The 16212-nt window shown below is 41.2% G+C and overlaps 1 protein-coding gene across 5 annotated transcripts in view; it reads left to right on the forward strand.

Annotated features, from left to right (window-relative positions):
- The first annotated feature begins 4133 nt into the window (after positions 1-4133).
- The window catches only part of LOC136624355 (zinc finger protein 300-like), a 56615-nt gene continuing 44536 nt past the window's right edge, over positions 4134-16212 (forward strand). The window contains exons 1-5 of one of the 5 annotated variants that reach the window (XM_066598311.1): positions 4134-4370; positions 4751-5143; positions 5226-5290; positions 6945-7047; positions 9495-10891. In XM_066598311.1, the coding sequence (XP_066454408.1) occupies positions 4996-5143; positions 5226-5290; positions 6945-7047; positions 9495-10663 (1485 nt within the window). In that variant the 5' untranslated portion in view covers positions 4134-4370; positions 4751-4995 and the 3' untranslated portion in view covers positions 10664-10891. Of the gene's footprint in view, positions 4371-4397; positions 5144-5225; positions 5325-6944; positions 10892-16212 lie in introns of those variants that run through there. The other 4 variants (XM_066598315.1, XM_066598314.1, XM_066598312.1 and 1 more) reach the window with 4 other exon arrangements.

Raw genomic sequence — 16212 nt, forward strand, 5'->3', positions numbered from 1 at the left:
GCCAGAAGATCAGAAGAGCAGTCAAATTGTCCCGCCAAAATGACCATTTTGGCACATGGTTTTCCACCATTTCGGCGTGCAAATGCCAAAAGAGTGCCGCTATCTGCGTCGCTGGAGCGCACGTTCTTGTTGTCCAGCATCTGGAAATGGTTGGTGGATCAACAGTATTACATTGCCCATATGAAAATTATAAGACTAAATTAAAAAATCATAATATGAGTAAAGAAGTAGGACTTAATTCACCATAAATACATAGAGGGACATAAAAATATATAAACAGTTAAGTTTTTTGTTTTTTTTAAATAGCATGTTACTGGATTGTAGGTGGGATTATGGTGAGAATACACTGTAATGTATAAACTGAGTAACTAAATAGATAAATGAGTATGGTGAAGATTATATGGGCGACATATGTGATGGAAACAGGAGGGGTTGAACCAGAGATTCACACAGACCGCCTAGGGAGGTAACGAGATTAGCGCCGTTTGGGTTGTTTAAAAATGGGTTGTTGAAATTTAAAATAATGAATAATAGTAAGAAATAAATTAAAATAGGTGGTCTGCTTAAAGTTTGAATATAAATCATTTTGACATTAGCTCAAAATGCAAGATGTTGGTTGTTACACCCCATGGTAGAAAAGCTCTTGAACAGGAAGACATTTCTATTAAAACATTGAAATAAAAATTATACAGATTAAACCAAAACATAAAGTAAATATGAAGTTATTTATCGTAAAAAGGTAACCCGAAATTTAAAACCTCAAAATTTTGTGCGCCTATGTGCGCAAAAAAATACACTCCACGGATGTACAAAATGCGCGTGACCGAAGCCCCGTGCATTTTTAGACATGTGAGCAAAAAAGTGTGTGGAGCAGCTGTGCTTGTAGAAGCGCAGCTGCTTCATGAAGGTCCCCCCATCACTGAACACTGTGACAGCACTGTCAAAGTGTTCAGTGATGATGGGACTCCTTGCAGGGATGAAAGAATCCCCTGCAACAGCTGTGACAGCTTTGGCAGAGGAGCGCGATGCCATCCAATTGCTTTCAATGGGACCGGCGCTGCTGCTGCCCCATAGAAGGCAATGAGATGAAGGCAACCCCTGCTGCAATTCATTTTCAGGATGGGGGTTCTTGAAATATAAGCCCTACCCTAAAAATAATCCCTAGCTGTGAAAAAAATAAATAAATGAACCCACCTAGAAGCAATGTCTGGCTCTTCTCCCCATCCCTAGAAATCTTCATCTGCCTTCTGGTGGCCAGGTATTGAAAAATCTCCGCCTCCATAAAGTGCTGCCTCTAATCAGAGGCAGCACTCAGCCATTCATTGAATGACAGCTGAGCAGTGCCTCTGTTTGGTCTGAGCGCTCAGTCAATCAGAGGCAGTGCTCAATGATTCATTGAATTCACAGCTAGGGATGATTTTCGGGATAGGGCTTATATTTCAAGCCCCCCAAAAGAATAATCGCAGCAGGCGTTACTGTCATCCCACTGCTGTCAATGGGGTGGCTGTCAATGGGGTGTCCTCGCTGCAGACCCCTCATCACTGAACACTGTGACAGTGCTGTTACAGTGTTCAGTGATGAGAGGACTCCTCGCGGGGCTTAACAGATTTTGCATTAGTACCCATATACAGAAAGTTCCCCTCTCCATCTATTATTTCACATGTTACCTGTGGTGGTTTATGTTCTTTGTTCCACTATGTAAACATAGCCCAGGAACTTAATGCTTTTTTTTTCTATCCGCCCTCCAAACAAAGTCCCCTAATCCCCTGTCACTGCTGTCTTTACGCGCAGCACGGACCTTACCGGCACGCATTTAAAGCACGCCTGTCCTATCTTTTGTAGGTACGAGTATTTTGAGCCTCTAAAAAAAAATGGAAATGTGAGCACTTCATAGGAAACCAATGGTTCTAACAGATGTGATTTTTTTGCGCACATAGGTGCGCAAAAAACAAAATGCTCATCTGACGCAGCCTGAGGTGTAAGTGTTCTCATCCGGAAAATAGAAAACATTTAATTTCTCCTTAATGTCAAAAATTCCCCTTGAGGAATCTTTTCCAGTGGTGTCAAACGCATGTAGGTGAGGTCACTATCATGGTGGCCGAGAAAATGTTTAGAGGCACCATGCTTCGTGAACCCCATCTGGATATTCCAGCAATAGTGGTTTGCTCTAGTTCTCAGCAAGTAGGCAATCCAGCAAGTAAATGTAGGTCAAACCACAATTCATAAAGTCCCTAAGGGGTATTGATTTAATTGTCCTGTATCAATTTCATTCCAGTTATGATAAATGTTTGAGCAACACTTACAACCCCCGTATCCCACACTTAAAGGAGTCTTTTAATGATGGGCCCATGGCTGATCGAATACTGTGGAGAGCGCTCTGTTTGCAATGGTGAAGAGAAGGCTCCAAAATAGCAGCCTATGGTTTCTACGGAAGACCACCGATGGATGTTCTTGAATTTTAGTAACTAAGAGAGGATACCCCCATGGAGTTTCCCACTTTTTGCTCAAAATATTCTTCAATAGGGAATGCTGGGAGTTACATTGGGTTCTAAACTATATTTTTTGTTTAATATAGCCATGTTGATGATAACATAATGTTATAGCTTTTGAAAAGTGGAAATAACCCCCCACCCCCCCCCCAAAAAAAAAAATAGTTGATCCCTACTGTATCTTATTGGCTCTATACAGACTGTTGTTTTTCACATCTTGATTTCCCTTCATCATTGAAGCTCCAAGATGATCTGTATTTATTATTAATTCTCGTGATCCCATGTGAGAGAACTTGGGAAGTCAACTGTGTAAGGTTTAGATTTAATGCTTTATACGCAGTGTTCAGTAGTGAGGGGACTCCATTAGGGGATGAAGAAATTAAAAAAATTACAGAAATTACAAAAGTTACATGTGGGGGTGGGGTTGATACAAAAGGTACAGGGAGAGGAGGTGGAGCAAGGGGGAACACAGCAATGTGACGATAATATGTGATATACAGTATTTTTCGGACACAAACGGGGTAGGGGTAATATAGGAGGTCTGGGACAGGAAGTGTACATGATGGGCAAAAGTGGATAGCCATAGGAATAGACAGAGGGCATATTGTGGGGATGGGGGACTAGATCATTGGTATGCTTCTATGAAGAGGTGTGTCTTTACGGTACATCAGAAGCTCTGTGTGTCAGGAATTGTCCGAATGTTGGGGGGTAGAGCATTCCAGAGGATCGGTGCTGCTGTAGAGGAATCTTGGAGGCGAGCATGTGAAGTTAGAAATAGAGAGGTGTTTAGTCTGAGTGTGTTGGCAGAACGGAGCGCGTGGGTGAGTTATGCATGGACAGGAGGGAAGCGATGTACAGTGGAGCGCATCATGGAGAGATATAACACAGTAGCATATTAGATATTTAATGGGATTTTGTCACAAAAACAAAAATTCTAGCTGCTGGACCCCCCCCTTAAATTAATAAAGCATTCTTGCCTCTCCTCAGCCCTGAATGGAAGTTAGTTTACTGCTGCTTCCAATCAGAGGTTGTACTCCTTGCATCAGTGCTAATATTCTGGGTGGTATGATGCCAGGAGTTTGGGACAGTGTTGCTGCAGACTCTGATTGGCTGCAGCAGTCACCCGACTTTCTCCAAGCCGTACAACCCCAGGCCAGTGCTGGGGCAATGGTAGCCATTTACCTGCATTCCAGGGGGCTGACGATTGGTGAGTATAATGTATTTTGTATTTTACGTGGGGTGCAGAAGTTGGTAAAAACAAATTTTTGTGACAACCCCCCTTAAAGGCAAGTTTCAGCTGAGGATATTACGGACACATTTCCTCGTCTGTGATACGGACGTGTGTTCCAGTCCAACCACGGGTTTTACTGACCAGAATTCAAAGCATCATAGGTCCCAATAATCCTCTGAGTTCGGGTCAATAAATCTTGCGGTAAAAATCCCATTATTGTGTTTATCGTCTTTAGGGTACACGCACAACGACGTTTTTTTCATTCATTTTCAGATCCATTCATTTGATAGGGGTAAATTCACATATACTTTTTTGTTTATTCGGATGAATAGTCCAAGAAAAAAAATAGCAGCATGTCCCGTTCTTGTCCGAATCTCTGTGCATCCCGCAACGCACAGAAATCATACTAAAAATCGCCCGTCTAAAAACACGCATATTCATTGCTGTCTTTGAATCAACTATAATACAGAGATTTGCGGGTGGGGGGGTTACATTGTCTTCTCTTCTTCCCTTTCAGGATACTCAGCTGATATCTTCTATAGCAGATCATTTTCCTGATTGACCCGACAAGAATGCAGAGGAACCGGGACAAGATGGCAGAGGGTATATTCACCCTCACCCTAGAGATACTCTTCCGGCTTACAGGAGAGGTGAGAGATTCTGGGGATGACGTCACGTTCCATCATTCTTATCTATGTCAGTCTCTGGTCACATCTACGGCAGAGGATTTACTGCTGATTCATCATAAATTCCGGGAAAATAATAGAGCCGGTTGTTCTGGTAGAATGACGGAAACCCAACAGATCTACTATAAGGCAATTGAAGGTTGTTGGGGGTCATTATTGTCTGTCATCTGACAGAACCAAAACTCTGATCATTTTGTTCTTCTGCTCCTGTGACTGAGTAGAACAACGGAGATGATGAACACAGATGTGAGGAGAATCTTACTAATTGTTGGACATAACTGGAGACATGAAGGACTCCGGGAATGTCTGCAGGGATATTTATGGATGTATCTCCCCATAAACAGGATTACACGGTAGTGAAGAAGACTTCTAGTGACGACTGTCAGGCCCCGGTATCTGATAGATTGGGAAGACCCCTTAGTCCAATCACAGGGCCTCCACCTCACTCCCTGATACTGGAGGAGATCGATGAACAGAAGATCCTAGAACTCACCAACAAGATGATTGAGCTGCTGACTGGAGAGGTGACGCTGCTGGGAATGCTGGGACATTATTCAGTAACGCTATGGCGGCATAACATGTCTGGGTGATGACAGTATCATTGTGTTGTCAGGTTCCTATAAGGTGTCAGGACGTCACTGTCTATTTCTCCATGGAGGAGTGGGAGTATTTAGAAGGACACCAGGATCTGTACAAGGACGTCATGATGGAGGACCACCAGTCCCCCCCATTACCAGGTAATAGACAGGACTAAATCCACATGGCCTTTATTATTTGTATGGAGAGAATGAAGTCAGTGGCTGTCTGTGTTTTCTGCAGGTAGAACCAGTAAGAGAACAGCAGCGGAGAGATGTCCCTATCCTTCTCTTCCACAGGATGATCAGGTAGATGGAGAGAAGGTCTCATGAAATCTCTCTGGTCAGTAGGATGGCTGACAAGGTCTTGTGTTCAGTCTAATTATATATTGCACGGAAAATTTTATGAAGTCAAGGTTACTTTAGAGTAACTGAGGAATAAAATGTGTATACACACAGAGGAGCATTAGATTTTTCTCAGGCTGCGTGTACCGATGTCCCTCTGCAGAATATGCCACCCCTCACACTCTCCTCATTTAGGACCTAAAGAATACTTGCGCCAAATTTTACGATTGTACGACAACAGGAAACTACATTATATAGGGATGCACTTACCTTTGCAATTAGCATTGAATAATTGACTTGTGACCCCTTTACTTTCCCTATTTAGGAACTAAAGAATGCTCCTGTCAAAGTTCATGTTTGTATGACACCAGGAAGTTAGAGAATTAGATTTGCTACATTACACAGGGGTGCCAATACTTTTGCACTTAGCATTGCATTTTCAAGTTGTGACCCCTTTACTTTTTCTATTTAGGACCTAAAGAATGGTCATGCCTAATTTCTTGTTTGTTCGACATCATGAAGTTAGAGAATTAGATTTGGTACATTACACAGGGGTGCCAGTATTTTTGCAATAAGCATTGTAGTTTCAAATTTTGACCCCTATACTTTTACTATATAGGACCTAAAGAATGCTCCTGCCAAATTTCATGTTTGTACGACATCGGAAAGTTAGAAAATTAGATTTGGTACATTACACAGGGGTGCCAGTATTTTTGCAATAAGCATTGTAGTTTTTGAGTTTTGACCCCTATACTTTTACGATATAGGACCTAAAGAATGCTCCTGCCAAATTTCATGATTGTACGACATCGGAAAGTTAGAGAATTAGATTTGGTACATTGCGCAGGTGTGCAAATACATTTGCACTTAGCATTGAATTTTTGAGTTGTGATTCCTTTACGTTTCCTATTTAGGACCTAAAGAATGGTCATGCCGAATTTCATGTTTATGCGACATCGGGAAGTAAGAGAATTACTTAGTCAGTGAGGGCTTTCCCTTTATATGTATACTAACTGATAGGCTTGGCCATGCCCAATTTAATTTGATCCAGGTGTTTACATGTTGTTTGCACGGAAAATTTAATGAAGTCAAGGTTAGTTTAGAGTAATCGAGGAATAAAATATGTATACATATAGAGGAGCATTAGATTCTCCTCAGGCTGCAAGTACCGATGTCCCTCTGCAGAATGTGCCACCACTTCCACTCTCCCCATATAGGACCTAAAGAATGCTTGAGCCAAATTTCATGTTTGTATGACATCGGGAAGTTAGAGAACTGGTCAGTGAGTGAGTGAGGGCTTTCACACACACATATATATATATATATATATATATATATATATATATAATTGTGTAATGAGAAAGCTGGAGCTGGCGGGATTACAGCCAACCACAGACATTAGATCTCTGCATGTTTTCTAGTTCTGGAGACTTCTGGTTGGAATAAAGAAGCAACAGGTTGGAGTTATACAGGAGACCTGCAGCTATTTGGCCCAGGTCACTACTGCTGTCATGTCATTCCGACTCCTCATACTAATTAATGACCTTTTCTGGCCATATAAAACCTTCCACACGACTTCTCCAACTGTGTGATGACTTTTACAATATTTATTTCATAGCTGGTGAAACTGGAGGAAGATCTGATCCCTATTGATGCTACAGAGACACATGTGAGGGGGGATCAGCCGTGTAAAGAGGGGATTCCTACAGATGACCCCCCAGGTGAGACTACATGTAGAGAAGAGTCTGTGTTGTCGGGTTTTCTGCTGAATGTTGCCTTATTTAGCCAAAAACAATGTTAAGAATTTTTTTCATAATACGCTGCTCAAACAAAAATGAGGGGACCTTTTAAGTCACATTAGGAGTAAAACTATCAGTCCCGCACACAAGAGCAGTTTTTTTAAAATCCATATTAACCTCTTGAGGACGCGGCCCTTTTTTCCATTTTTGTTTTTTCTTCCCCCTTTATAATACAATCATAACTCTATTATTTATCCATCTGAGGGCTTGATGTTTTGCAGGACGAGTCATATTTTTCAATGACACTATTTAATCTACCATATAATGTGCTGAAAACTTCTGACAGCCATAACATTTTTGTTTTTCCGTGAACATAATTATGCAAGAACTCATTTTGTGCGAGACGTCCTGGAGTTTTTGTTAGTACTATTTTAGAATACATACGACTTTTTAATTGCTTTTTATTACATTTTGTCTTGGATTATACTTCTTAATTCTGTGGGTCAGTAGGAGCACAGTGATACCAAATTTATACAGTTCATTAATATGTAGTAATGCTTAAAAGTTAAATACATTTTAAGAAAAAATGATTTTCTGACGCTAGATTTTACCTGCATTTTTTTCATTTTTCCATTGATAGGACTGTGTGAGGGCTCGATTTTTGTGGGGTGACCTGTAGTTTGCATTGGTACCATTTTGGGGAATATATAAAACTTTTTGATAGCTTTTCATTATTTTTTTTTTCTGATGGAGACCTAAGTAGACCGTTATGGATGTAGTAATACCAATTTGTAGATTTTTTTAATTTTACTTTAGATTTTTACAATCCTAATAAAAAAACACTGTTTATTTCTCGACTTTTGCATTGGGAGACACAGTTGAAAACCATGGGTATAGCTACTACCACTATAGGGTGTACACTAAGCAAAAAAAAAAAGTGTTAGTTTCTCCTCCCAGCTATACACCTCCTGCAGAAGCCAGGTAATCAGTTTTAGCTCAGAGTCTCGGAGCTCTACTGTCTATGGTAGTTAGGTGAGTATTTTCTCCACTGAGGTAAGTATTCTCTCCTCCCTCTTTTCCTTCCTCTTTCTTTTTACCACCACCACTGCAGCCAACTTTCTTTACTCCACTTCCAACCCCCCCACCCACCCACCAAAACCAGTCAACCTATACCAAGCCCCCTAGCAGATGCTCCTTGGTGTGGCATATTCCTGGGGAGTATGAAGATTTCCCTATGAGAGACAGTTGACTAGCCAATAATGTTTCTAAAGCTATTTGTGGTAAGAGTTCTCATCTACCAGAAAACAAAGCCAGTCACGTGTGGTTCTGCACAGAAGAAGAGGCTCCAGATTTGTTTCTTTTGCGGCTGGAAAACAAAACACTCTCCTACAAACTGCGCCCGTCCTGGTGTCCCTGGCCACTATACTCCAAGCCCGCCTATACTAAATCTTCTGTGTGTATGGCTGTCCCCAACCAAGGCAATCAGAGTGGGATGATGACTTTTTTTATTCAAGGAGACCTAACTCACTCATGGCTCGGACATCTATGTTCAGAAGGTTATCTCTTCGAGCTATGCCATATAGTTTTCTACAAACCCAAAGATTGCTTCTTCAGTTCCAAAATTCCGATCTCTCCTTCATAGTGCAATGCTTTGGCTTATGTGATACACACTTTCTCCTCTAAGGGTGTAATTGTCCCTGTTTCGCCATAAACAGTGCAGGGGGTTATATTCCAATCTCTTCACAAGGGGGACGGCACTGTCCGACCTGTTCTGCATCTGAAGAGATTAAATCAATATGTCAAGGTTCAACAGTTCAGCGTGGAGTTGTTGAGATGTCATTGCGCCCATGGAAGTTTCTGTCATCCATTGATATTAAGCAATTCACCTAGTGATTAGTGAAAAGTTTACAAAGTAATAGAGGATGCACTTACTTGGATGAGGAGTTTGCAGGCACCAGTGATCCTCTAGGTTCGCTTTTAATGTAAGAGGCTTTATATCTATTAGTTCCACGCTTGAAAAAGGAGGTGAATCTGTTTATAAACACTCCAAAACACGTTGCACTTCTCTGTAATCCCTGTACTGTTTGTCCAGTGCAGGACAACCTGAATAATGTGTGATACTTTCTTCTTAAAGCTTCTGTGCTCTGTAACCTTACTAGCTGTATGAGCCGTGGATAAGATCAGCAGCTGAGAGCTCCGGCTGTATGTACTAGTTAAACGTCAACGCATGGGAAAACACAACAAATAAGCTTATTGGCTAAAATAATTGGTCCTTTAGGATGGCTGTCAGTAGATTAGGCGCTCCACAAATTATTGTGGTTTCTGTGAATGGGAAAACCCTTTAACAATTTATATGCAAATGTCATAAACTATTAGTATAATTGTAATGTTATATTCAAAAATATTAAAATTCATTTTATTCTTGCCAGATGACAAAACTAGAAACTCCAAAGGACATCTGATATCAACAGATTATGAAGTGGAAGATCCTGGTATCATACAAGATACAAATGAAAAGCCGGCTATTATCCCAAATATGCCCTCAGCCCTTCACAGCAAAAATCTATCTCCTGATCCTTCTAAACATGTTTCATCTTCTGATTCATTTAAGAATGTTAAACAAAATAAAATTTACAGAACAGATGTTGAACAACAAAGAGTTCACACAGGGGAGAAGCCATATTCGTGTTCTGAATGTGGGAAATCTTCTAACAATAAATCAGATCTTGTTAAACATCAGAGAATTCATACAGGGGAAAAGCCATATTCATGTTCAGAATGTGGGAAATGTTTTAACCGAAAATCAAGTCTTGTGTTACATCAGAGAATTCACACAGGGGAAAAGCCATTTTCATGTTCTGAATGTGGGAAATGTTTTAACCGAAAATCAAATCTCGTGTTACATCAGAGAATTCACACAGGGGAGAAGCCATTTTCATGTTCTGAATGTGGGAAATGTTTTAATTTCAAATCAAATCTTGTGTTACATCAGAGAAATCACACAGTGGAGAAGCTATATTCATGTTCTGAATGTGGGAAATCTTTTAACAATAAATCAGATCTTGTTAAACATCAGAGAATTCATACAGGGGAGATGCCACATTCTTGTTCTGAATGTGGGAAATGTTTTAACCAAAAATCAAGTCTTGTGTTACATCAGAGAATTCACACAGGGGAGAAGGCACATTCTTGTTCTGAATGTGGGAAATGTTTTAACAAAAAATCATGTCTTGTGAGACATCAGATAATTCACACAGGAGAGAAGCCATATTCATGTTCTGAATGTGGGAAATGTTTTAACCTAAAATCACATCTTGTGTTACATCAGAGAATTCACACAAGGGAAAAGCCCCATTCTTGTTCTGAATGTGGGAAATGTTTTAACCAAAAATCACATCTTGTGTTACATCAGAGAATTCACACAGGAGAGAAGCCGTATTTGTGTTCTGAATGTGGGAAATGTTTTAACCGAAAATCACATCTTGTGTTACATCAGAGAACTCACACAGGAGAGAAGCCGTATTCATGTTCTGAATGTGGGAAATGTTTTAACCGAAAATCACATCTTGTGTTACATCAGAGAACTCACACAGGGTAGAGAAGATATTTTTATGTTCTGAATATGGGAAATCTTTTCACACATAAATATATTCTTATTAAACATTAGAAAAAACACACAGAGGAGAAGCCACATTCATGTTAGGAATATGGGAACTGTTTTAAACATTAATCACATCTTGCTGTACATCAGACATGTATCTTCCTGATTGTGGAAAATGTTTTAAGCCGAAACCAACTCTCATTAAAAATCAGAAAATTCACACAAGGGAAGAAGCCATTTTTATGTTCAGAATGTGGCAAAAAAGCCATTTACATGTTTTGATTGTGGTGAATGTTTTATGCATCATTTACATGTTTAGATTGTGGTGAATGTTTTATGCATCATTTACATGTTTAGATTGTGGTGAATGTTTTATGCATAAATCAACTGTCGTTACTCATCTGAGAATTCACACAGGGGAGAAGCCATTTTCACGTTGAGAATGTGAGAAATGCTTTGTGTTCAAAAGATTTTTATTGAAACTTTAAGGGTAATAGACAAAACACGAATACAATAAGGTATCAAAGATTTAACATATAAGTTGTGATGAAATAAATTGTTTAACTTGTCCTATTGTCTTTTGCCTAATAACAATTGACTCATATTTTCATGTAAACTTAGGAGTAATTTTGTTGGTGACATATGCCACCTCTCCGTATATACCTCTCAAGTATGAATATACCAGAAGCCCTGCTTATGATAATCACCTATGGTGTAACAGCTGGCGCCTGAACAGGGACCAAGTGACCAGAACCTCTGATCCGACTTACTCTCGAACGGACAGAATGCACAGACCCATAATCAGGACCATGCTGGCTGGTAAGAAACTGTTATTCTTATCCCTCATTGTGTCTCTGTGCTTTTGTCTGTTCAAAGTTAGGTAAGTGTGTTCATTTATATTGAGTGGTTCATTTAAGGTCTAAATTTGGTTCATTTTATATGACAAAGAACCCTGTCAAACAAGCTGTCTCGTTGTCTGGGTTTGAATGAATGTGTAACCCAATGTGTTTGAAGGCCATAATAGTGTCAATAGGTTGAATAATTGTCCTAGTGTGGATATTCTATGATCTAAGTTCCCTAATCTACTGGTAATATGTTCCCGATCCCTGACGAGGGACCGATTGTTTAGGTGGGTCCTGCCCTGTGAAGCCTGAGTTTTTAGGGGCACGCAGAGGGAACAATTATACTGTAGGACAAGTGTCTGACTTGTGACAAAAATCACTTGCCATAGTAAACATATCCTCAGACGGGGTTACCGTCTCCTCAAATAAGGAGGAAAAAGGTGATTAAAAACCCATGTAGATTACCAGTGACACATGGGTAACAGATGGTCTAAAAAAGCCACCTCAGATGAGTCAGAATGAATATTGATGTCAATCATGAAACAGGACACCAGACATGGGACCCCGGCTGTAAATAGCAGTATAGGAATGCGCCACAAGGTCTTCTAAGAATCTTGTTCACAAATATCCAATCCCCAAGATGTCGGGAGAGCTGCAGGACATGAAGAGGGTTTCCCTTACAGAAAGGGAACCCCCACAAGGGAATGTAGATAGAAAACTATTAGAAAAATGCGTCGCTGCGCTTCGTGATATTGTGCTATGAGTGATAGTCCCCGGCTGTGGTCAAATGCAATGATAGAATATAAAGGCAGTTTTAAAGATGCTAAAATGAAGGCAGCTGAAGGTTGGGACAGATGTGCCTGCCTGGTTGCTAAAGGGAAGATAAAATTGAAAATGATGGTGTCATTAATTACAGAATGAGAAAGACAGCATCACTAATAAAATGCCAGATCCTGAGAAACAACCCATGGGGTTCTACAGAGCTTGTCTACAGTTAGCAGGAGTTTATGGCTGTTATAAAAACCTGAAAGAAGTGGCCAGGCATAAGGCTGACCCCTTCTTCTTCCCCTTGATGATGGAGGAGTTTGACCTACCACTTAACCCTAAGGTGTCTGGTTCAGGGGCTAGTTTCCTACATCATCTGAAACTCTGGCCTTTGAAGTGTATGACAGAATTAGGAATTACCATTTATGATGTTAGGCAGGAGAAGACAATCAGCAGAAACTTTTTTTTGTCTAGGATTCTGGTAGCGTGGAAGGACTTGGGATACAGTCTCAATGTTCCTGTACATGCCCAACTTCTTACACAAGCCTTTGGGGGATGTCTCAAAAAGAACATGAACGACAAACTAGAAGCCGCTCCATCCTGAATGACATACTCTAGAGCACCAGGCTCTTCTCCAAGTTGTCCGTGGTTTAGAACTAGGCTCCTGTACAATGGTACTTGTAAACCAGGACAACCATGAATCCCGGAAACCTATCACTTGCTACAACTGTGGCAAACAGGGCCACAGGTGTAGACAATGTAGGGCACCTCCAAAGGCTCAGAATGGACAGTCCAAACCAAGACCTAACTTTTCTGACCATTAGGAAACAGGCAATCCACTGTCTGTGCTCATTGATGACGTCTGCCCTTTGCAAATTAGCAAATCCAGAAGGGGCCCAGTACCTATTGTCTCTTTGACTATAGGTTCAGAAGGTCCTCTCCCCTTTCTGGTAGACACCGGAGCAGCCACTAGTGTAATACACAGCAGACATGTCAAAGAGAGGGATGTCAGTAAACAAAGCCTTTCATGTGTTTTGAGTATTGAAAGATGTAAAAGGTTTAGCAGTGAACAGAGTGGATGGCCTATGGATAATAGTTGCTAACTGAAGTGGTAAAGTATATAAGTGGAAATTGGGCATATGTGGTGTTGTAGTCTGAGGATTGTCATTAGATAACCAATACTGGACAAAACATGTAAAACCAAAGTATGTAAGAGTTTTTCTTATCTATATGTGTTTTGTTCATGGTTGGCAGTCCTATGTAAAGTAGATACAATCCCAGTCTCTACGTCACATGCTAAACTTATCAGTCCATGTATGAATTAATAAATGTCCCTGTTTGTGTAGTGTGGATAGTTTGTAAGGGGGAGGGAGGTGGGAAGTAAATTACACTCAGAGGCCTCAGTCAGATGGGCGTTTTTTCGCGCGATTTGCGCATGCGCATGCGTCCGGCGATTTTTTTTTAAAACCATTGCTTTGCAATGGTATCGGACACATGAGCGCTTTTTATGTGCTCGTCCGATAAATTATGGAACAGAAATCGCAGATCGCACCTATCTGCGATTCCTGTTCTCTTCTCTATATGCGCTCAATGAGGCCGGCGGCAGCAGCGCCGACCCCATTGAGAACATATAGAAGACAAATCATTCTTCTCTCCCACAGCTGTAACAGCTGTGGCAGAGAAGAACAATGTTTGCCCATTGAATTCAATGGAGCCGGCAATACAGCCGGCTCCATTGAAAGCAATGGGCTGCTGGCGTGCGCGGGATGAATTGTCGGGAAGGGCTTAAATATATAAGCCCTTTCCTGCAATTCATCCAGAAATGTGTTAAAATAAAAAAAATATATATACTCACCTTGTCCCGGCAGACGGAGTTCAGCGCGGCCGACCTGCAGTGGGTGTGAAGGGGGTGTGAGTGAGAGCTGCCTCTGATTGGCTCAGCGCTGAGCCAATCAGAGGCAGCTCTCACTCACACCCCCTTCACACCCACTGCAGGTCGGCCGCGCTGAACTCCGTCTGCCGGGACAAGGTGAGTATATATATATTTTTTTTTTTACACATTTCTGGATGAATTGCAGGAAAGGGCTTATATATTTAAGCCCTTCCCAACAATTCATCCCGCGCTCGCCCGTAGCGCATTGCTTTCAATGGAGCCGGCTGCATTGCCGGCTCCATTGAATTCAATGGGCAAACATCGTTCTTCTCTGCGATTTTTGGGCCCCGGTCACGCGATTTGCGGATGCGCATCCGTCATGCGATCCGCAAATCGCGCGAAAAAAACGCCCGCGTGACTAAGGCCTAAAGGCCCATTTACACCAGACAATGATTGCTTAAAAAAAAAAAGTCACTAATCGGCAATCCTTTTAGCGCTCATCGGTGCATGTAAACGTGCGCCCGTTGTCTGCTTTTCGGGCAAAGCTGGCTGATCATTAATTCAGTCCAACCTAAAAATCGTTGTTCACTTTTATCAGTAGTTCTCCATGGGGGAGTGCAGATAGCATTGTTTCCCCTGGGAGAACAAAGGATCTGAACTCAGATAATAGCCCCAGGCTATTAACTGTGTTCAGGGAAGGCTTCATTTGCACACCTAATTAGTATTTAGGTAGCTGAGTAGCTACTTAAATACCAATGATCACATACCAATGATTTATGCAAAATGATCGCTCAAAGTTGTCACACAAACTGTTGTTTGAGCGATCTTTGAGCGATCATCTGCCCATGTAAACCAGCCTTAAGTCTTCACATAGTACCATTGCAACATATGATTAACAGGCTGCAGGAGTGGATACAGACAACATGCACCCCCACATGCAATAGATCCAACGTGCCCCGACTACTTGCTCATTAAAGTAGATAAAGGTTTTTATTGAAAATTGACAGTGAAATTTGTTATACAGTTCTATTAATTGTCTAGATAAGTTTTCTTTGTTCTATGGGAGATGAAGTAAGTTCTAAAGTGTAGGGCACTGTGCTATAATGTGCTTGCTTGTCTGTGAAAAGATTTGTGAATTGAAAATTTGTTATATTTTGCTGCACAAGAGAATGGGGGTGTAATATTTGTCTATTCTGATCATAAATAATGTGGATCTGTTATTTTTGTGAATTTGTGTGTGGGGGTGTGAAGGGCCCTTGTGCAAATTATATTGTGTTATATGGTATGTATACTGTTCGATTGCTGAATATGAAGTGTGAAAGAAATACTCTTACAGAGGACAAGCACACCAGGGGTGGAGCTAGGTAATGTAAGGAGAGGGCAGGGAAGAAAAGTATGAAACAACTTTGTGTCTCCTTGTCACAGACCAGCCTAGAAGAGAGTGTATTTCTATTTCAGTAAATGTGTGTAAATATATATATATATATTAGAGATGAGCGAACATACTCGTCCGAGCTTGATACTCGTACGAGTATTAGCGTGTTCGAGATGCTCGTTACTAGAGGCGAGCACCACGCGATGTTTGAGTTACTTTCACTTTCATCTCTGAGACGTTAGCGCGCTTTTCTGGCCAATAGAAAGACAGGGAAGGCATTACAACTTCCCCCTGCGACGTTCAAGCCCTATACCACCACCCTGCAGTGATTGGCTGGCAAGATCAGGTGTCACCCGAGTATATAAATCGGCCCCTCCTGCGGCTCGCCACAGATGCATTCTGACATTGTTCAGGGAAAGTGCTGTCTTGCTGGAGTTGCTATAGGGAGAGTGTTAGGAGTTATTTTAGGCTTCAAGAACCCCAACGGTCCTTCTTAGGGCCACATCTGACTGTGTGCAGTACTGTTGTGGCTGCTTTTTGCAGTGTTGCACATTTTTTTTTTTTGTATATCGGCCGTGCAGAGCATTGCGTCCTCAGTCTGCAGTAATTTTACATAGTCCAGGGCCAGTAGTGGTGAGGCAGGGACAGTGAAAGACATATACTGTGTATATAGGCAGTGGGCTTTTCCAAA

The sequence above is a fragment of the Eleutherodactylus coqui genome, chromosome 4 (assembly GCF_035609145.1).
Source record: "Eleutherodactylus coqui strain aEleCoq1 chromosome 4, aEleCoq1.hap1, whole genome shotgun sequence".
NCBI classification, from domain to species: domain Eukaryota; kingdom Metazoa; phylum Chordata; class Amphibia; order Anura; family Eleutherodactylidae; genus Eleutherodactylus; species Eleutherodactylus coqui.